Raw genomic sequence first — 21,609 nt, forward strand, 5'->3', positions numbered from 1 at the left:
ACTGATGCCATAATGTGCCAAAGGAAGAATTACGCTCAGTGCGGGAGCTACTTCTCATCGCAGCGAACGTGTGCTGGGGCAAAGAGTATTTCAATTATGCGGATAATGTAAGCAGTAAAATGTAATAAATGCAAAGCCCAAATAAAATAAAATGCAAAGCCAAAATCCAAAAGGCACTAAATGACACAGATGACACAGATGATATTATAAATAAAAAAAATAAGAAGAGGTAGTCGGTGGGAAATTCCGGGTTGTAATGTCAAAAGTCCAGGTGTTAACACTTGAATTCAGGCTTTTGATCCCCTGATTTCAGTGGGGTTTAGGTATTTCAGTACATGTCCTTCCCATAAGGGTTGGGGCCATGATCAAAACCAGTGGGAAGGCACCATAAAGCCCTATGAGGGACTGCTTTGTTTCAGTCCATGCATCACAGCCTGGTGTCATCCATCTACAGGCAAGGTTGTCCCAGAAGGCTGAGAACATATTTGCTTGACTTGTAGTAGTTGGAAAATTGTATCATCTTGAGTGATACTTAATGTGTCTGCTGTGTAGTATCACCAGTAGAGTTATGACAAACAGTCTGAAGGCCATATTTCTGGGGAATGACATAATCAATGATAGATTCTGGTCTAATTTAGGTAGGTTTAGAGTTCAGAGTTTTAAAGGAGAGAAAGTAGGGTATTACATGTTTCCTCTCCTCAATAATTGTATCCGACTGAATTTACAACACATCTTGTTTTAACGCATTTATTTTCTGCATGCTAGCATTTTCACGTATCTATTATCTTGAAGACTATATGGACATTTTAGTAAAATGTCAGTGCAGTATACATATTGTTGGTTTATTATTTTGACTTGCAGTAAATGTCCAGCTTTTGGCTGACAGAAGTGCTCTTTTCTCAACTTCTCCCTGTAAATTAGTTACGTATATGCACAGTGCAGTATTTTACACATATCAGACTGTGACATAAAATCTTGATTCAAATTAGGTCTCCTTAAAATATATATGTGAATTTCAGTTGAGTTTTCAAACGGTGTGGTTTAGGTTTTTAGCCAAAACTGTAAAACCAACTTACTTTAAGGCATGAAAGGTGAATCAGGCTCAATTTGGTTCACAGGATCTCATTCTTATCCATACAATTTTCAGATGCTTACCTTCCAGGTCAATCTTGTAAAGTAAAACACACTTACATTTTTAAAAAATTAAGGACCTAGATATTTAATTTGTGAAGAAATTAAATTCAAATCTTCAAAACTTTTGATCTGCAGCTATCTGTCCCTGGAGGTGTTGAAAAATTGTAGACATGCAGGTTATTTATATGAAAGCTTACCCAGCTCCTAAAGTTGTACTTCTGTAGGTCTCCAGAAATTATCAATTTAAACCTTATGTTATAGAAAGTCTTGAAAATAGGTATGGAAACAAAAATGAACACGGAATCCAGATAAACTTCCTGTGGCTTCAGATTTTATAAGGGGTGCTTATTTATGATTTGTTGTAAAAGGAATCTTCCAAGAGCAATAATAAAACCAGGTTTGTTGTTTGCTTTCTGTACTTTCCAACATGTTTTAATAACATGGAGGTATGCCTGGTCCCTAGAGCTCTCTGTGCACTTTTAGTGTTATATGAGTATTCTTAGACTCTCTAAAGAGAAGACATTACTGTTACCAGTCAGCAAACCTTGCAAGTCAGTGGTATCACTGGGAATAAAAACTATTTCAGTTTGTAATCAGCTTGATATGGTATTAAGGAGATGTACCTTTCTTCAGTGCAAATTTGTAGTGTACATATGCACGACCATTTTAATTGCAACACCTTACACAGTTTGGTATACTGTCAACTTATCTTCAGGAGAGGCTGGGGGTTAATTTAGTGAAAAAAATGAATGTAGACTAATTAGAAGATGACAAGTTATAGCTGATAAGGTCACTTGTCAGGCAAATATGAATTCAGTATCTATTGCATAAATGACTACATTTTCTCTGGCCTGGAGCAAACTATTTGTGTTTTGCAAAACCACAAATGTTAACAAGAAAGACGCAGAAAAAACTGTTTTATTTCTACTATATTCAGTGTAAACCTGGATAAATCTAATTAGAAGTAGTAGTTGGAAGTATAATGTTATATTCTGATTAGGATAATGCATATCATCCATGATTTCAGTAGCTTTAGACTGATGTGACTGAAATATGATTCTGATTAATGTTCAACAAGATGTTACTAGAGTTAACCCCTGCAGGTTTTTTCACATTGTCTGTACTAGTATGCGTTTTTTTTAAAGCTATAGGAAAAGCAATCATCAAAAACTGCTTGGCATAAGTGTGTGAAGTGAGACAATACTAGAGGATGAAGAAATTACATTACATAAATCACTTTCGTGTTGGTGGGAAGGCCATCTAAGCACACAAGTCAAAGTTTGGGTAGATTTTACTCTAAATTTCAAAGTTATTTTCCAGGGTGAGTTCAGGGCGCAGTCTGAGGTGGGGGCTGTACTGCGGGTTGGGAGGAGTGGCAGCCTGGATATCTGTTGGGGCAATGAAACAATATAAACAAAAATATGTCCAAAAGCACACAGCAATTCAGCAAAAGGGAAGCTGATTCCAAAGAACAGTGTTCTCTAGTTTTATAACATACTTCTCTTTTCCGAGACAATTCTCCCAAATGATAATGAGCTTTGTGTCTTCTTTTAAGGAAATCCAGTGCCAAACAATGTACCCATACACAGATCAATGCATACAAATATTGCTTTTGCAAAATATTTTTTTGATTTTATTTATATATATATATATAAAAAATTAAAAAAAAAAAAATTGTTAAATTGCGCATGAGAAAGCTTTGTAATGATGCTGAAGTGCCTGTTTCAGAGAGCCTTCCTCCATAAGGTACATGGCTGCTGATAGAGTGGGGAGGGGATAGAAAAAAGAGCATCTCCCACATGGGCTGGATAAAAGAAAGGTGAAGCTCCTAACAGAGCGAGGTACCCTTGGCTATTGAACCCTCCTTTCCCTCTCCTGCTGCTAGCCTGCCCCTAAGAAGCCCTCTCGGTGGACGGGCACTGGCAGCAAAACAAGGGCTTGGGGTGACATTTCCAGCAAGTGAGGTGTGACTTCAGTCCTGTCTGCGTATGCTTGTAACACCACCAGTACCTGCAACTTTCTTGGTATTGTCTGCTTAAGTCAGAAATGCAGATGGACTAATGAAGATAGAGAGATCAAATTTTAGCTAACTGTGGCCCTGGTGCATGCACGTAAAGTACATGTGTGTGCACACCTGTGCACAGAACAGCGCCAACATAACAATTTCAATATGAATATCTGCTACTTTTTTCATACTTTCTTACACTCCACTAGAATATCTACAGAATGGATTGCACAGAATTAGTGTTTCTGATTTTCCTGGATCTGTGTAAAATGTTTGCAGTTTATAGAATATGTCAGATGCCCGATCATGAAAAGAGAATCATACTCCAGGCACCATCAGTAAGCCCCCTAGCTATTACGAGGCTTTCACTAATGACTCAAGAATGACCTTTTTGTGTCTTCTGTTTGTTTGGGAGTAAAAGTGAGTAGGGTTCCCAGGCAAATAATGAAGTGACTTTGCTTATTCAGAGAAAATAGTATCCCAAGAAACAGTATGACAGATGTGATCTTACAGATGTTTTGTGAAGAGAAGACATTTTAAAGCTATGGTGACTTTCCTTGCTGCTATCTTGAATAGTTGGATTACATCAGTAATCTTTCACTTTTCCCTCAAAACTCTCCTTCTTTTCTGCCCATTTGGAACCATCAAGTATAATTATTCTGTTTCTAAGGACTTCCAGGGCTGCAGTGAAAGGTGCATTTGTCATTACAAAAATACCTTTGTCCACGAGAACTTTTCGTTCCTACCAGCGGCAGCTCGCACCACGGCAAAGCTCACAGGAGTCTTGATTAAAAGACCTGACTTACATAAGTAGAAATGAATGACTTACAGGTAATTATAATAGGCTAAAAAGCAGGAGCATGATGTTTGGAGCTAAACAATGTCACAGATAGTGCCTTAATTAGCAGCAAAAGTGATTTAGCAGAGTAATATTCTAATACCAATTCAATTGCTACAAATTATTAATAACAATAAGCAGAGAATAACCAAGATTCTCTAACAATGAGGTGCAGTATCTGTCAGAGGAAAACATACTACCCCTTTAATAATGAGATTGTAATTAGAATAGAACAATAAAGCATATATTAATATTGAACAAAGGACAAAATACCATGGTATTATGCATGGGGGAAAAAACCCCATCCTATTGCCAAAATTCTAAAACAGTCTTAAAACCAAATATATAAAAGTAAAGTCATAGAGATTAGGATTAAAGACTATAAATTTACCTCTTGCTGCAAACCTGGCAGGACTTTAGACAGCTTCCTCCTTAGGCTGCCCTACTAGGGCAAGGACTGTCACCTCCAGGGGGACATTACACAGACAGAGGGAAGCAGAGAGATCCAGAGAAGTGGGGGCTGCAGGTTTCTGCTGTGTCTAAAGGCTACCTGCACATTCAGAAGTTGCCCTTTTACTTACTCCCCTCTGCTGAAGAAGCCGCAGAGAGCCTTATCTTTGTTTGGATGCTAATTATGATTACTATGCCATCAACTAGAGCAATTACTAACATAAATCCTGAAATGGTAGGTGTGGGGTTTTTCTTCAGTTCCTGAAACCGTGTAATTCCATGAAAATTAAGCTTTACTTCTAACTTTTTTTTTTTTTAGCATTTAACCCTAAAGCTTAATGAAAGAATATAGAAAAGGGTAGTCATGGAGGATGAAAAACAAATGCAAAGTAAATAAGAATCTATTTGCATTATTATTTGATGATTCAGGACTATAATCTAGTCTCATAGAAAATCTGTACTTGGCCTGTGATTTTGATTGCTTTTGGAGCTCATAGAGCCAAAACAAGGAAAACTATAGGATCTGAGTGTAATAGGACCAATGAGAAGACTGTTTTACAGATGGTACAGATATAATAGCTTCAGTCAAAGAATGCTTCATCACTATCTCAGATATTTTCATTCATCCAGCCCCAACACATGGCCCCACTAGACTAATCCATCCATATTTTTCTCAAATTACAGATCAGCATGTGTCTCAGAGCTGGCTTCCCATACACACACCAGCAAGCAATTTTAGGGGTAATCACAAGAGTTTCTCTTCCAGATAGTAATGAAAAAATGCCTCACATCCCTAAGAGGTTTATTTTTGTAATGTAGGCACAATAACCACAGCCTAAATAATAATGTGTGGTTTGAAATTACTCTGTGAGCTCAGACTCTGTGACAACCACATTTTCTGTCCCAGCCAAGTGCCAACGATAATAGTAATAAAAAAAATATTTTGTGTATAAATCTTTTCTTTTTGCTGCCAAGAGATTGGAGGAGAAAACGTAACAGATTTTTGAAAACCCCAGTTACAGTGATTGTGGTAGCAAAAGCTTTCCCCGGGAATGTCAAGTAGGTATGAATGCAGTGAATTCCAAGAAGTTTTCAATGTTAATTTCTGCTCAACAAGAAACACACACATAAACAGCGATCAATAGTCGCTAAATGAAAAAGAAGTGGCAAATCAATAACTAAAGACATTTTATTTTCAAGCTTCTGCAAACAATGGAAGGAATGATCAGTCTGTGATTACGTGGAAGTAGCAGATATTGTTTCAGCTCTTAAAAGTTAGTGGGCAAGGTCTTCTGCCCATGTCAGTGTGTGCAGATCTGCTGGATGGGAATATTAAACAGTATGGAAATTGGGTTTTCACTTCTAAATAAAGGATATTTAATAATTTTTTTTTGTATTTGAAAGGTCTGTTTTCTGAAAAATGATGAAATCCTTTTCATTCTTACCATCTACTTACCTCACTTTTATGCTAGTGGAAAGTTATAGACTACAGCTGGGTTTCCCTCCATTTCACGTAGGGCATGTCCATCATTCTCACCATAATAAAATCTGTGTTTTCACATGTCAGTGGTTTGATTGAGGCATTGGTTGTGAAGATGAAAAGATAATGGATTTGACTGTTCAGCCCCAAGGGAATCCACACTGGTAACTGATTACCGTAACACTATGTAGGATCAAGATGCAGGACCCTCAACTCTGAAATAAGGGATCTCAAAATCCAGCCCTGTGGTTTTAGTTTAACATTCATAAACAAAGTACCCCGTTCTAATAGTGACCTCTGCAAAACAATGTCTTCAAAGTCAACTTAAAGGGTAGCTTGTTATAGAAGTGACACATCAAACATAGGCTGTGGGCTTTTCTGAAGGTCTCTAGGTGTGGACAAAATCAATGAATGACACTAAGGTCAGGGAAAGCTGCTGTGCGATGTGGGAGGCTGCAGCAACTGCATGGTTTCAGTTTGTTTTGTGCTCATATGTAACTGATCAGGAGTTTTGAAAGCTGGCTCCCCAACAAATATTGATATTAAATGGAAGAATTATATTCCGTTACATTTTACTGAAAACCGGTATGCTTCAGTAAACTATTTCAGTGACATATTATTGTGCCATCATAAGTTTAATTTTTTTATACTTAAATTTTCTATTGCTGGCAATAGAAAATGCTCAAATTATTTTAAGTGCTTAATCATCTGCTAATTTCAGCTTCTTGGCAGTGATAATAAAGTAAAATTGAATTATCTTTGAAGCTGTTGCAAACAAAAAAAAAAAAAAGAAAAAAACCCCTTGAATGACTTCTAAAGTACCAGGATATTATTTTTCAAAGTTAATAAGCCTTTCATACAGATAGATGAAATGACTTGATATGAAACAGAAAGGAACCATGTAAAAATCAAAGCATTGAAAAAAAAAAAAAGTAAAGTAACTAATTGAAGAGATATTTTTTTAGAAGTTATTTAAATGAGTATAAAAATGGTTTACACCTTTCAGACTATAGAAGAGACATACACCAGAGCCATATAGAAAACATAAAACTCTGGTAATGACTTCCATGAATTCTAGCATGCTCTACTTAACTTCACAAACTGTAAATAACATCTTTCTGACAGCTAAATCAATGCAACCTAAAATTTGAAAGTTCACCCTCGAAGAAGCATCTGAGCTCTAACCTGTTTTTCACCATATGTCTGTGCACTCAAAGGAATTAAAAAAACCCACATTTTTCTTGAAAGTAAAGTATAATAAGGAAGACTTTTCTATGATGTGAGTCTAGCCCGTGTTATATAATTTTAAATGACTATCATTCCTGGTACCCAGCAGGTCAGTTTGATGTGGTATGGTATACTTTGGAAACATGGCAGTATTGCACTCTGTGGCCCACTCAGAATAATGACAGCTTTGGGGTGGGTTTATGTCTGTTTAGTGAAAAGCTGCAAAACCCTTTACAGTCACTAAATATAATAGGTGAGGCTTTCAGAAGTACTGAGCTTTGCCTTAACTCTTCCCTTTTCAAAGGAAGTGGTAAAGACTGCCATTGCAATCTGTGGAGGCATAAAAATTCTGATGCTAAGTCCTTCTCACCGTCACACCAGCCAATTGCTACTAATGTAGGTTGTCACTTCTTTATTGAAGTTATTATCATTGCTGCATTGTCATTTCTTTCTGCATGGGCTTCATTATCATAGCAGCCGAAGACACAAACTGGTGTGAATACATCCCTCTTTGAATGGAGTAGCGAAGGAAATAGTTATCTTAAACTCGTGGTGCTTTGTAACATCCTCTCTTCAAGCAGCCAGCAAGTGGTAGAGCCAGAAATTGCTCACAGGCTTCCTGAGCACCAGTCTTCTCTGTCACGGGAGGCTTCATCCTTTATGTTGCCTTGCACTGAGGACAGAGAGCCACATTTCTTACATGCTGGCTTATTTTGTCTGGATTTTTGCCCTTGAGTTAGAAACAGTTTGTGGTTCTGATAAGAGACAGGAAATGGAAGTATTGGAGTTGCTTATTCTCATTCTTAAAATTACGTGCAGACGGACCAGCTCAGTGTAAGCCCTTCCAGAAATGAACAGGGGCAAGCAGCTCACTGTGCCACTCACCTGCTCTCCATTTTAAGGCAATGTTTGGGATAACATTTTCTAAATGCGGTATCTGCAGAACTGGGTGATGGATTAGAGAAATACCTTATTTTCCCTTCCTATCTATGCTGTCTTTTTCCTCTATCTTGCACGTCTTCTCATGTCTTTTTTAATAATGGTATTTTTCCTAATACAAAAAGTATTAGGTCCTGGGTTTGTATCTAAGAATATGTGTGGCAGTTCCCAGAATTTTTAGCCAGGATGTTGCTGACCCATGTCAGACCCAGGCAACTGATCCATTGCATGTAAGGGGAAAGCAAATGAGGTACCAGAAGAAAATGAGAGTGAAGGTCACACCTGAGACATCTTCTGTCCCATCTCCTGCTGCCCACAGTAGCCTGTGCCGGGGCATCCAGGTGCTGGAGAAGCAGCTTGTTCCATTAGGTAACGCCTCCCTGAGACAGGGTCTTCCTTCAGCATCGGAGGCAGTCAAAGCAGTATCTCCTTGAGCATCCCAGCTGGGTGTGAAGGAGAGTGAAGCTGTGATGCAATTAGTAACATGTTTATGAAGTCTTTTTAGGAGCAGAAATCAGGTAAAACCTGTTAGCATCAAATCAAAGTAACTAAATGATCTCATAGCCCATCCTCTCTAAATACAGTCACAGTCCCTCTTCCTGCATCTTGCCAAGAAATTTGTTGTCTTTGAAATGGCAGGGGAAGGGCTGCCCCTCTCTCTGTGGCTTGCCACCACTCCTTCACCCACCCCAGCACTTCACCTTTGGGGCACTCTCTTTTGCTGGCTTTGTTGTGCCAGAGTATGTTTGTTGTTCACTGATGTTGGGAAATGAGCTGAACCACATGATACCCCATAAAGTGGAAGCAAAGTTTTTCTTTAAATGTCACTCTTTACTCTCCTGAGAAGGTCATTGCGTTACCAGTCACCCCCTCCTGCCAGGTACTAGGAAGTCATTTACACAAATACGGCTTTCAGGGTCACTGTTCCCCAAAGTCATGAACACTTCCATGTTGTCCAAAGGAGACCAAATTATTATAATTCTCTGGCTCATCAGTGAGTCTTCGAATGCCTCTGGTTGTTCAGAGAAGCCTTAACATTTCCAGGCTGGACTAGTTCATCTCCACAGTTCGCTGTTAGAAATAGCAAAGATGTCACTTGTCTTAAAATATATGGTCTGCTGTTCCATTCCTAAAGGTGCTGTTATGCTAACAATAAATCTGCAAGAGACTGCAGGCAGAGTGTGGGATGTGATGTATTCAATATTCATCATGCTGGGACCCAAAGGAGTTTCAGGACACTTTACATCATGAAATTTCTCTCTTTAATTTAGCAGTTTCAAAATGATGGGCCAAAATACAGCCCGGGAGGTTGCAGTTGCATCTTCAATTGAATTTAAGCCAATAAACCAAAGGACTGTGTGAAAAGACAGTTACTGCCTCATTTCCAAAATGAAGGTTCAGACTGGCTGGTTTGGCTTTTAATATTTCTGTTGTCTGTAGCTAATTTTAAGACCATGATAGCTTTTACTGGTATTTTCCTTCTTCCTCATCTTTAACCCTGGAAAAATTGTTTGCTTCCATGATGGGGCCAAGACCATCAGCAGAGCAAAGGATAGTTGCAAAGGCCATCTCCATATAGAAGACTACATGTATTTATTTGAAGGGCAGAAGCCACCAGGAATCAGATGAAAGAAGGGTCACGAGAGCCTTTAGAAATGGGAAGGGCACAGAAAATTTGGATAAGCTGTCCAGGAGGAAGACGGAAACTGCAGAAATAATGAGAGGATAGTTTTCCTCCTCTTCCTGGACAGTGAAGAGCCTCAGAGAATTGAAAGAAGGAAGCAGGGAAGCTCAAATATTTGCAGTGAAACTGGTGCCAAAGTGGGACTGTACATAACCTGCTGTGTAGGGCGCTACCAACAGACTTACTTGTTCCCCCAGGATCATACACTTAGGTCAGCCATTCAGAAAATCAAGCTGCGCTGGTTTCTCTTCTTGGCTAAAATCTGCAACCTGTGTTTATCCTGTATTCCTAAACTGGGTAATGGAAAAGGGTGGCAGAATGGCTTTTGCAATGTATTTATAATCAAATTATTCTTTGCATTGCAGCATTGGACAGAATCCATATATGAGGATATGTGAGGAGGAGAGAATGGAGGGACCAGAAAGACAGATAGGTGAGAGGCCCATTGTTGCATAGGCAACCTGCTGCAGAGCCAGGGTCTTCCAGGTATTTCCAAAGAGCAGTCTAAGATGTATCGGATGAATGCTTAAGATAGCTTACTGCCCCAATATGATACTGCTGGCAACCAGCCTTGCACAATATCTCCAGAGGAAGGAGCATGAGCTAGAAGCAGCCATAGGAGGAAAACTCAAGACAGTTTTGGTGTGAAGAAGCAATTATTTTATTTCTTGAGCACATTGGACACATTACTGCTCATATCAGCTTCTCAAAATTCTATCTAGATCTTCAATCCAGAAAACAAGCGCTCTTTCTTAGCGTATTAATACCAAGCAAGGTTTAAATTTAAACAACAATGTAAAGAGATGGTTCTCATGCACCCTTATAACAAGTACACAGAATTTAAAGTAATGATCTCTGAATTTATCTTCATCACCCTTCTTGCCTCTGGTGCTCTGCTTAGATCAGATTATCTCATTTGAATAGCAATGGGTTATGAAAAAAAGTCTAATCTATTCCTTCACTGTGTCACTGTGCATGCATAAATTACTTTATTTTATTTTACTCCCTAAGGCACTTGCAAGAAAACCCCCAAATCCCTTGTTGAGTTGCATAAAAAAGCTCTGCTGGAAAATAAGAGTTGAATGGAATATTACTCTTTCCATGATCTCGCCATATAGAAAGAATACAGAGGGTAGTTTGATTTCTGAGTAATTGAATTACCATTTTGGGGGGCTAATAATATTTAGCTCTGCTGTACAGCACATTTTATCCTTAGATTTAAAATTCATTTATAGGTCAACTATCATTTTTATTCTATATGTCTGGTAGAACTGAGGTAGAAACAAGGAAGAAATGCCTGACCTATGTCATCTAACAACCTGAATTACTTTCCGAGCCCCAGCCCCCATGACTGCTCAGCATCATGACTAGTTCCTAATTTTCCCACTCAGTTCTATTGCTTCTAAATTGATGCAAACCATCCATGTAATAAATCAAAGGAATTTTGCCCATAACTGCAGGTTTGACTATTACCATCAAGCATATTTGAGAATGGAATGGCAATGGAGTTAATTTATACCCGAGTATAAATTAACTTATCTCAGTGAAGTCAGTGGGAGCTTTTGCTGTTCCTTTAATTGATGGCAGGATCAGGACAAAGGTGCCGTTGTGCTCTACTCTTAGTACCTGGGAATATGGAACATTTAAATTTTTACCTATTGTTAGGTCTTCAAAAAACTGAACAGGTTAACATAAAAGCGAGCTCCTAGTATCTTTTAACTCAGTTAGCCTAGGATACTGGTCTCATTAAAAGATGATCCTCTAGCAAGAAAGATGAAGATGGTGAAAAGTTTGAAAAATGAAAGCTTTGTGAAAAGACGTGAAGGAAAGTGTTATACCTGGAAATAGGAAACACAGGTGTAAAAATACCTTGTCCATCACCAAGCTGCACTGCTCCTGCAGTGATTCCTATCCCAAGATCATCATCTATTTCACAACTGCTAAAAGCAATCAAGAAATTATAGGGGTATCCTGTACTCTAAAAGATTGGTACAAGTTGTTGACTAGTAGAGATGGCAATGATCTGTGAGAAGTCCCCGAGAGGGCGGATAGGTGCTATGGCAGCGCAGCGGGCAGTTAAAGGGATGACTGGGATCCTGAACAGGTGGTTGCGTTTAATTCAGCATTTCTGGGCCTAAACAAGTGACTGTTTGTTTGAGAACTCTACAAATATTTTAATATGAATACCTTAATATGTTAGCTGTTTGTTACTGAAATGGGCGCTTAGTATTGATGTAAGAGAAAGTGTGATCCCGAGGCTTACATTTTTACCTGGAATCTATTACATAAAATATTATCTAGTTTAATTTAAATCATATTTTAAAATACTACTGAAGTTCGTACTCTGCTTCTGTTTCATCATTTCAAAGAGCTGCTGACTCATACACTACATAATTAATTTAAGTATCATTTGCCGTTACTTTAATACAATTTCCTTGTAAGCACATGAGTAACATCCCAACTATTTAGAGTTCAATACATTAATTATAGACAAAAGTCAGTTATCACTGTTTCTATCACAGACAAGTGTGAAGGGTCAGTTCATCCCCAAATTCATTGTAACCTCAGAGTGTTTGGTTACCATTTGTGTCCATTTTTAGATGAGTCTGTAATGAGTTACATGAGTTAATTCCATTTTTATGGGTTCATGAAGCAGGATTATCAAGTTATATGCTTCAAATTAGAAGAAAGGTTCAAAAAAGGAATGAACTCAGAATACCAAACCCTGACTGCAAGGAATGCCCAGCCGGGCAGAAAAGAACATTTGACCGTATGTTAGCAACCTGTTGATATTTTAATAAAGCACAAGGGATATTCAAGCAGGAGAATGGGGGAAAGCAGTCCTGCTTCCTCCAGCCACACTTTGTCCTCTGAATACAGCCTGAGGACTGACAGGGCGCCTAGCACTTGGTTCAGCGACAAGGTGGGTTGCATGAAGGTCTGTCATGCCAACTGGAGGCAAAGAAGGAACATTTGTGTTTGCTTTGGGCATTAGGCAAGATTTTCTTTCATTTCTGGTATTTATGTTTTGATAGTCCTTATGATTCTTACTTATTTTGGACTTCATAAATGAATGCTTTTATTTGTCTTTAAGTTGAATGTGATTTAAAGACACCTTACCAGTATGGAGGCATTTGGAGGGTATGGTATTACATGTGGAATCTAAAACTTCCATGTACCATTCTCAGACCCCTCACTAAACTGCTCTGGTTTTTGATCCAGCTCCATGTGCTGGTTTGGGAGTTAGTTTACGCTGTGGCTGAGAAATATCTTTCACATGCATGTTGTTAGCCAAGTAACAATTGTACTTTTTTCTCAGTGTTACAGCTTAGAATATTTTTAAAAGCTATTACCTGGAGTACAGCTTTCTTATGATCTTGAAACGTGTATTCCCGGTTCAAAGGCAGTACCTTTTGTTCCTTAAAATTAAAGCATGTCCTAATGAAAAGCTCCTTAGTCACTTGTTCATGCGAATAAGTACTGTTAGTTTTGGTAATTGCTTCTCCTTTCTAGAAGAATTATGATACTGATATAGGTTTATCAATCACAAACACTAATAGTGGAACATTTTACCTGTGCTGCAGCTCATGAATGGCAGCAGACTTATTAGTTTCCATAGCAACACCATCTCCACTTTCCAAGGTCAAAAATTCCTCCCATCCAATCGGTGGAAAGTATAGTGTGTCTTCCTGTGACTACCTGGATATTCTGTAAAAACAGGAAGAGATATTGAGTAATTAAAATACAGTTTTGAAATAAATACCCCAATTTTCCCTGTATAAAATCATGTTCTACTGCACCATTTGAAGACTCAGACACTCAAAATACAATAAATAGCCTAGATAGGATCGTTCCAGCACAAAAATAATTCCCAAATGACACAAAGCTGGCAACAAGATCAATGAAAAGCATACGCGATGTTTGAGACCCATGCATCAACTCCACGTGTCACAGAGTTCGCTTGCACAGGACTGAGCTTCACCAAGTAAGAAAGCAAAATCTGCCTGTGGTCCAGCCGTCAAACACTGCTGGGTTAGAAGAAAGAGTGCAAAAATGTACTCTTCTTGACTCCTAAACATCCCTCCAACTTCCTGATTTTTCTTGCTCTGTAGTGGTCTGACTTCTGATCCCGGAAAGGATCCTTTGGTGAACGTTTTTTCATATAAGCAGTTATTGATACAAAGTGGTAGATCTCATATGGGAGGAGAGGACAATACAATGTCATAATTGCACGATGGAAAAAAAAAAAAACAACAGGCCAACAAAATTTTTCGTGTTAAGATTTATTTTTCAGGAATGGAACATTCACCCCTAAGGATTTACCTAACAATTTGCTTTAATTTCCTTTGACATTTCAGTCAACATATGATGAATTAAGCCAGGGAAAAAAGTATCTGTTTGGCCTATACTCCCAAAGAGCAAATGAGTAATTTACTGTTGGGAATCAGTTCATAAAACAGCTGAAACCAGAAATCACTTAATAAAATGGCTTTACAAAATCATAAAATCATTCTAAAACTTCTAAGTGATGAAAATTTTCCACTGAGAAATTACATTTATGATCCACATTTACAGATCCATATTCTCTTCTCACTTGTCTCATTTTTCATACCAGTGTGAAAAGATATCATACAGGGTTGCCCTGAAACTTATTGCTGATGTGAGTGAGAGAGATACTTTTCAGAAAATTAAGAAATTCAGCTCTTTTGGAAGTCATCCCACTTCTGTAGGGGACCTAATTCTGTTCATAGGTTTTTATACATGCCACCTAAAAATTGTAGATGGTCTCAGGGGAGACATATATAAACCTGGTGCACAGTTGCTAGTTGCCATTTCAGGCAGGAAATGATCAAACCTTGAACCCTGACAAGCTTCTAAGTTTATGAAAAAAAGGATGGAAAAAGCAGAGTTTCTTTTAACCTTTTGTGAGGTCCTACTTCACACACATCTGAGGCTTGCTGAAGCAGTTGTGTCATTTAAAAGTATAAATGGCTTGAGCTGTTTAAAAAAAAAAAAAAGGAAATTGAAGTTTGGATAATTCTGTCATAGCAGAAACAAAGAAAAAGGAGCTGTGTGGTTGTTTTATACATCAGTCCTACCCCAGGCAACAGTAACTGCACCTCAAATATCCTCAACAGATATGTGTCCATCATGCTTCAAAGACCTATGGTGGTATAAGCCTTTTCATAACTTCCTCAGGAAACTCTGACAACATTATTGGCTTCAAAGTTTTCTTAACATTGGCTATAAATGCTTTTATTTGTCTACTATTAACGAATGTGGACATTTCTCTCTATACCTTTGCATGTTTGAAGAACATTGTTAAGTTTTTTATTATTTTTCCCAAGTCATTGTTTTATCCTTTCTTCTCAGTTCTGTCTCCTCTGGATTATTTCAGCATAGCTGACATTTATCTGCAAGCACATTGCCCAGAGCTGGGCAGAGCGATGATGAACAGCCATTTCCTATTTACACATTCCCAAATGAAGATGGCTAATTTTATTAATATATCTCTATACTTGCATTCAGTTCAGGTCCCACTCTTAACCCCTTCTTTAAACCACCTGGCTATAGTGCACTGATTGATCAGTGCATACTGTCTGCATTAACTATTCTACTTAAGTGTGAAACTTTGTACTTTTCCTTGTTGAATTACATCACATTTATTTCACAGCCTTTCTCTTCTTTCTCAGTATTTTATTGAAGGTGATGTACACATGTCTGATATTTAAGACAGAAAAAAAAACCCTTACTTTTTTTTTCTTGTCCTTCCTAAACAAAATGTATTCTTTCAGATCAAAAAGTTGTAATTTTAATTATTTACTAACATTTTGTGTTAATTCCTCCTATATTAATTTTGTGACTTTGACTCCCTACCTTCCCCTGTGACCCAGTTTTAACTTTTTTTCTGACTAGAGGTTGGCAGGAGAGATCTGTTGCCTTCAGGAAGAGTCCTCAAACAGCCAGGACTGGTACATCCAGCAACATCCCTGGGTGGGGAGGCTCAAACTGCTCATTTACCAACAAAGAGGCTTGCTGAGTGCCAAGGTTCCCTCACAGTATTAGTAGGTAACAACTGGTATTTGTCTACAGTTTATCCCCTTTTGGTGAAATTCTTGCAATGGATTTTGTGCATTCCCACATGTTGGCATTTCTGTTTGCATTCACTGTCTGTGGTGGGCATTTTTCTGTGGTTGTTTTTCTTGATGTGGACAGAGAGCATTTCCCAGTGCTGCCTGCTCTAGTCCCACCCAACTGTCTTTCCTCAAGATCTCTCAAACATGTCCTGTTTCTGGACATCGCAGATGCGGTGTGTGAGTTACTTTGTGCAGATCACCTGAAATCCTTTTTAAAGATGCAAGAGGCAATTAAGGCTCAAAAGAAAAAGAACTTAAACCCTCCAATGTTACTCACATGCTTCCCAGGGGGAATATTCTGAGCAACTAAAAATCACCAATAAAAGCTAATTAACTGACCAGATCCATCCTTTTCCAAGACACTTGCACTTTCTTGCAAGGACAGATCCTTCTGAAAAACTCCCTGCTTTCTATTCTCCTCTCGTTGAGTTATACATGAGTCTTTTGAAACCAAGCAGCAAGTACTTGCTGCTGCCAATATTCTGAATATATGCCCCAAACTCTTTGTATTCTTATAAGGTATTGATCAGTCCTCAGAACTGTAAATCTCCTGCTTCTGAGACTGCAAATTATGGGGCATTATTGTAAATATACACACACACACATACACACACACATTTCCTTTAAGTAACCCAACTGTTTTACTTATTTCACTCTGACAAACACAAGGACCTAACTGGCAAACAGGCACTTAATAATTTTTACAACGTCTTTCCAACAGCAGCTTCCATGGGATTATTTACTGTCAAATTAAATCAAGAATAAATGAAAAAACTGAAATATTTATAGCATAAGAAAAATCTGGTTCAGACTAGAAATCCCAGACTGGCATTAAATCAAGAAATGTAACAAGATAAATTGTGCCATCATACTCTTTGTTTTTTGGATGTAACACTATCACTTATTCTAATTGTTATGCCACAGTTTGAACAGTCGGTCTAGATAGATAGATGGAAAACAAAGTATGTTAAATATGATCATGGGGGAAACATTACATTTTCCCCTAAAAATACTGATTGTGTGTCCATTTGTCAACAGCATGTAATTTATACAAATATGTTTGTTACAGAAGTAGTCAGCATCATTTTTTGTTGTTTTCCCATTACAGAAAACAAGTCTGTAGAAAAGGACTCAAGCCTCAGATATTTTCAAGCTGTTGCTTTTTCTTCTTATCTGTGGGGGAATGGAAGATATCTATTCCTGAGACATCTAAATGTGACGTGTGGGATCTGCAGGGGTAGTATATATGAGACAAACAGATAGAAATACTGTGGTGGAGGAAAGGTGTCTGAAACAAGTCTGGGGGAAAGATGCTGGTCAGCTCTGGCTCTGCATGCAGCAACAGGCAAGCCGCTGCCCGGATGGGCTGTGCAGCACCCGCTGCTCATTGCAAATAGTCTGAGTAATAGTACTGGAAAGAAAGTACACAGAAGTGTTGCTTTCATCAAACATTTCTTTCTGGGTATCTGCAATATCAAAAATTTAAGTGTAATCATGGGATACAAGTAGATGCATTGACCTAGTGGCATTGCACTTAGCATGTAGAGGGAAAGTTTTTTCAATCGTGTATCTGAAGCATGCAGTTGTATTGCTGTTTTCCTTTGGCGATGGAATTTAGAAGGACATACGTTATAGATTTATTTTTTAATTAGAATGGCCTGATGTATATTTAGTGCATTAACAGAAGAGCCAATATTTTATTTTTTACTGAGCTGAGGCTCAGCCTGGTGTCCAGGCTTTGGGTTTCAAGACCTATACTTTCTTCATCTTCTTATTATTTAGGTAACAAACCACTTACAAGATCAAGTCAGTGACAAAGGAGAAAATGCACTTCTAGTGTCATCTGAGTTTTCATGAAAATATGCACCAGTTCACATTTCTGCCACAACTGTCTGTTAGTTTTGTAAAAGCAAGAAAAGTTGGTTCAGGTGGTGAACTGACATCTTTCTGAGGTAAAAGTTGTCAGGCAGCAGGAATGATGAGATTTTGCTCTTAGCTAAATTCAAGCAAATTGACATTTTTACCCATGGCAAAATGTAGCTCTGTTTGCAGAAATAGCAACTTTTTGACCTGGTGAAAGAAACAGTGTGTAACAACAGGGATTTGGAGCTAAATTCCACAGTTGTGCTGGCAGAGGGGATTCACTGCAGGGCTGGTGTATTAGTGTAACCACCTATAGAAAGAGATCTGTTGAATGCATATAGGAGGAAAGGAATAAAAATGTGAAGAGGCTATAATCCAGGGAGCACATGCATACCTTTTTTGCTGCAGCCTCAGCTTTCCCTCCTACTACCATCTTCCACACATCTATATTATCTTTTGAATTTGGCCTTCCATACTTTTGTATTCTTCATCTGCCAGAAAATAAGCTGAGTCTGTCCCAGCTAGGCTTGCATTCTTGGCACACCGTTGCTCCTGATCTCTATATTGTCTCCTGAGCACCTGATTTGAAGGCATCTAATGTGAATTTTCTCATGAATGCCAATGATATACAGCTACATTTTTCTTTTCAAACTTTTTATCCCTGAGGCGCTTTCTGCACTCAAACTATTTTCCAGATACCCATAACAGACTGAATAGCAAATACTTGTAACTACCAGAGCAGAAGCAGAAGCGACCAGTTTTACAGTCTCCAGCAAGATTTACCTATGCTGTTGTACTACTTACTGCTTATTTAAAATTATTGAACCATATTTCAAAGGAGGAAAGTACTCCGTGTTATTTAACTAAGGTTTCCGATAGTGATCGCTCCTATTTTCCTTTTTCACAAAAGAACTTGGATTTTCATTTGTTTTTCACTCCTGACTGCTGTTGCTTACTTTTCCTAGGGAAACAGAAAATATTGTAGCTTATTTACAATTCAAATTCAGTACATAAAGCCTTCAGGGAGGGTTTAAATCTTGTGTTTTCAAAACATTTTCCCAAATCCTAACAGCTCATTGCGTTTCAGGTGACATTGGGACTCATACGTGGTGTGACACTGTAGATGCTTTTGTGTCTTAAAGTCCCCACGTTAAGGCACCATACTGGCATACGGGGAGCTGTGGTCTGGACTCTAGTGTCTATGATGAGGCCTCGCTCAGCTCCCCAGATGGATTCATCAGTATTGAAATAAGCAGATAGGAAGGCCATTGCTGCTTACTAAATATTAATGGCACTCTGGTAGTCCTGTGATCTCTAGGGACAAGGCAAAAGGCTTGGGCTGAGCAAACTGCCCAGCAAACGGGATCCACCATCCCTGCATCACATGAACTTACTCATCTTCCCATGATGAAGGATCCTTCTGAGGATTCACACCTTCTTCCAACAGTCAAGTATGAGACACAACAGGATTTCCATATCTTAGAAATAATTTTGATTTTTCACGTGATTTTTCTTTTCATAGACAGCAACAATTAGAGAACTTAAACTAGAAAGCTGAGTGAGAAGCACCGCTCTCCCATCAGTGCACTGCGGAACATACCTGTGCGCTTTGTGTGCAGTTAGCGTCCCGCTAGCACTGCTGTGCAATGCCCTGGGAAGGTGTTAGTGACACGCTTTCACTGGAACATTCTATCTATATGCACTGGTTTAATGCAATAGCACAAACATTTGTGTGGGCATTCACAACTGTAAGTAACCGTGTCTCGGTAGGAAAGAGGCAATAAGAGAATTTGCTGTATTTAACCCAAACATAAAGACTGAAAGATATAAACCCCAGTGTGTTGCATTGTTGACAAATCAGCATAAAAATGTCTTTCAGCAGTAAACTGCTTAAGTCATAATGAATAAAACTCTTGCAATACAATCACAGCCCTTGTGCTTAACCAAGGCTTAGGAAAGCACAGTAAAGGTGCAGTTATCTCATACGAACCATGTTGTTCAGAGTTTATTCACTAGGACTTTGATTTTCTTTTTTTCAGTTTATACACAGTATGCAATGCTAGTAATCATTCTGAAAGGGCTGTCTCATGTGCAATATAAAATTTTGCTTCACGTACTCACATTGCTCATGTACCAGCGTTGCTGGTAATGTTTCCTTGTAACTTAGGAGATACAGACATACTAGCTTTATATATATGTATGTTTCTATATGTATATATGTATGTGAGTCTGTGTATGCATACACAGTACAAACAAAGGTATAATTTGATTCAATCATCTCAGCTGTTTAGGAGGTTTTTTTACATATAAAGTTATGGTCCTATTTTTGCTCTTTGCAGTGATGCAGATGATAAATAAAGACAGAAATATCTCATTGTGGTGGAGTGGGATAAAACAAGCACAGGAGTTGGTTTTGTTTGAAGAGTGGTGAAGTCTTTTCTATTCATTATAAAACCTGGCTGGTCTATCAGTCTCTTACTCCCGGACACGTGGAGCAAGGATATTAGTCTGTGTAGGAGATGTTGGGGTGCCCTTGCACAGCCAATATATTGCACTTCAGGGTATGTCTTCACACCTGCAGCTTTTCATGAACAACACTGGGCTGTGCCAAGGATTGGCTTCCATCCAGACCCATCGACAAATCCCTTGCAGGGAAGCGATAAAACTAAAATATGCTACCAGTTCGGGTTGACACTGCCCAGAATGGTAAATGGCATTCAAGTAAACTGCTTATCCCATTGCCAGAACCATGGGCCCTGAATTCGTTATAAAGAAAATCCCAGTACTTGCATTACTCTTTATAATCCCTTTTCCATGGTTTCTGTGTCCACTTAGCATGCCTAGCTTTGTATATAAACATGTTGTGATTCAAGTCAATTGAAGACAACATATAGTTACAAAGTCAATATATTGCTTTGCAGTAATTTCTGTTCTGTAGTCTCTATTACATGGAGTATTATCTTTTGGCACATCATTTATATGTAGGACTGTCCAAATTCAGGCTTGTGTGAAATATTTGTCACTTAATTAAGTGAGGCACATCATTGCATGTGTCTCTTAAAATTTTCAGTGAATTATTGTTTTTTGTTAGTTAGTCACCTCATTTTACCCTGTGTAATGTAAAAAGCAATTCTATCAGTTTAAGTAGTTTAGAAATATGTCATGAACATTAGTATTCATTACTGATATTCCTGGAGGCAGCAGTGAGGATCAGCATCCATTTAGAGTGAGTAAGCTCCTCATCTTTAAGATTCTGAAATGTGATACCAAGAAACACAAGGTCTCATGCCCTAGTACAATTGTGCTTTAGTTTCAGCTATACGTGCCTCAGTGCTGTGTTCTCTATTCCTAGCAGAAATTATCACTTCTAATTTCAGGAGAATGTGTTTTCTACATTAAATTTGTAGCTGGGATAAGCATAGGTGCCTTTGACAGTGGATTTCTAGCCTGCAACTCTTTTCATAAACTAAATAGAAGTGAGGCAGAAGTAGAGTGAGGCAAAGTAGAGTAATAATTTATCTTATGTTGTTTGATAGAAAGAAAAATGTCAGCCACAAAAGCTTCCTGGGGCAAATGGATAACCTTAAAGAAAGATTTGCAGCAGTGATAGTAGCATTTAGCAATGACTGCCATGTTTCCAGCAATTGAGGGAAGGCAAAACTAATTCAAGCTCAGGAGTTTCTGTAGGCGATATGTACAGTGGTTCGCCAAAAGATTATGTGCTATTGACCTGCCATCTTTTTGCATTTGCAGATGCACAGATCCTGGAGACATGCTGGAAGAACTAACCTAGTATACAGTTTTCCGTTTCACTTCCCTTTTTGTTTGCAGTTTTAAGTCTTCCATTGTGTC

At 38.3% G+C, this 21,609-nt stretch overlaps 1 protein-coding gene across 4 annotated transcripts in view; it reads right to left on the reverse strand.

Moving 5' to 3' along the window:
• The window catches only part of CNTN6 (contactin 6), a 149,559-nt gene that overhangs the window by 104,958 nt on the left and 22,992 nt on the right, over positions 1-21,609 (reverse strand). For all 4 annotated transcript variants that reach the window (XR_008821757.1, XM_056338262.1, XM_056338261.1 and 1 more), the window contains exon 2: positions 13,331-13,465. Coding sequence is in view for 3 of the 4 variants with exons in the window: in XM_056338262.1 (XP_056194237.1) it covers positions 13,331-13,385 (55 nt within the window). In the remaining variant the exon portion in view is untranslated. The remainder of the gene's footprint in view (positions 1-13,330; positions 13,466-21,609) is intronic.

Source organism: Falco biarmicus, chromosome 4, assembly GCF_023638135.1.
Source record: "Falco biarmicus isolate bFalBia1 chromosome 4, bFalBia1.pri, whole genome shotgun sequence".
NCBI classification, from domain to species: Eukaryota; Metazoa; Chordata; class Aves; order Falconiformes; family Falconidae; genus Falco; species Falco biarmicus.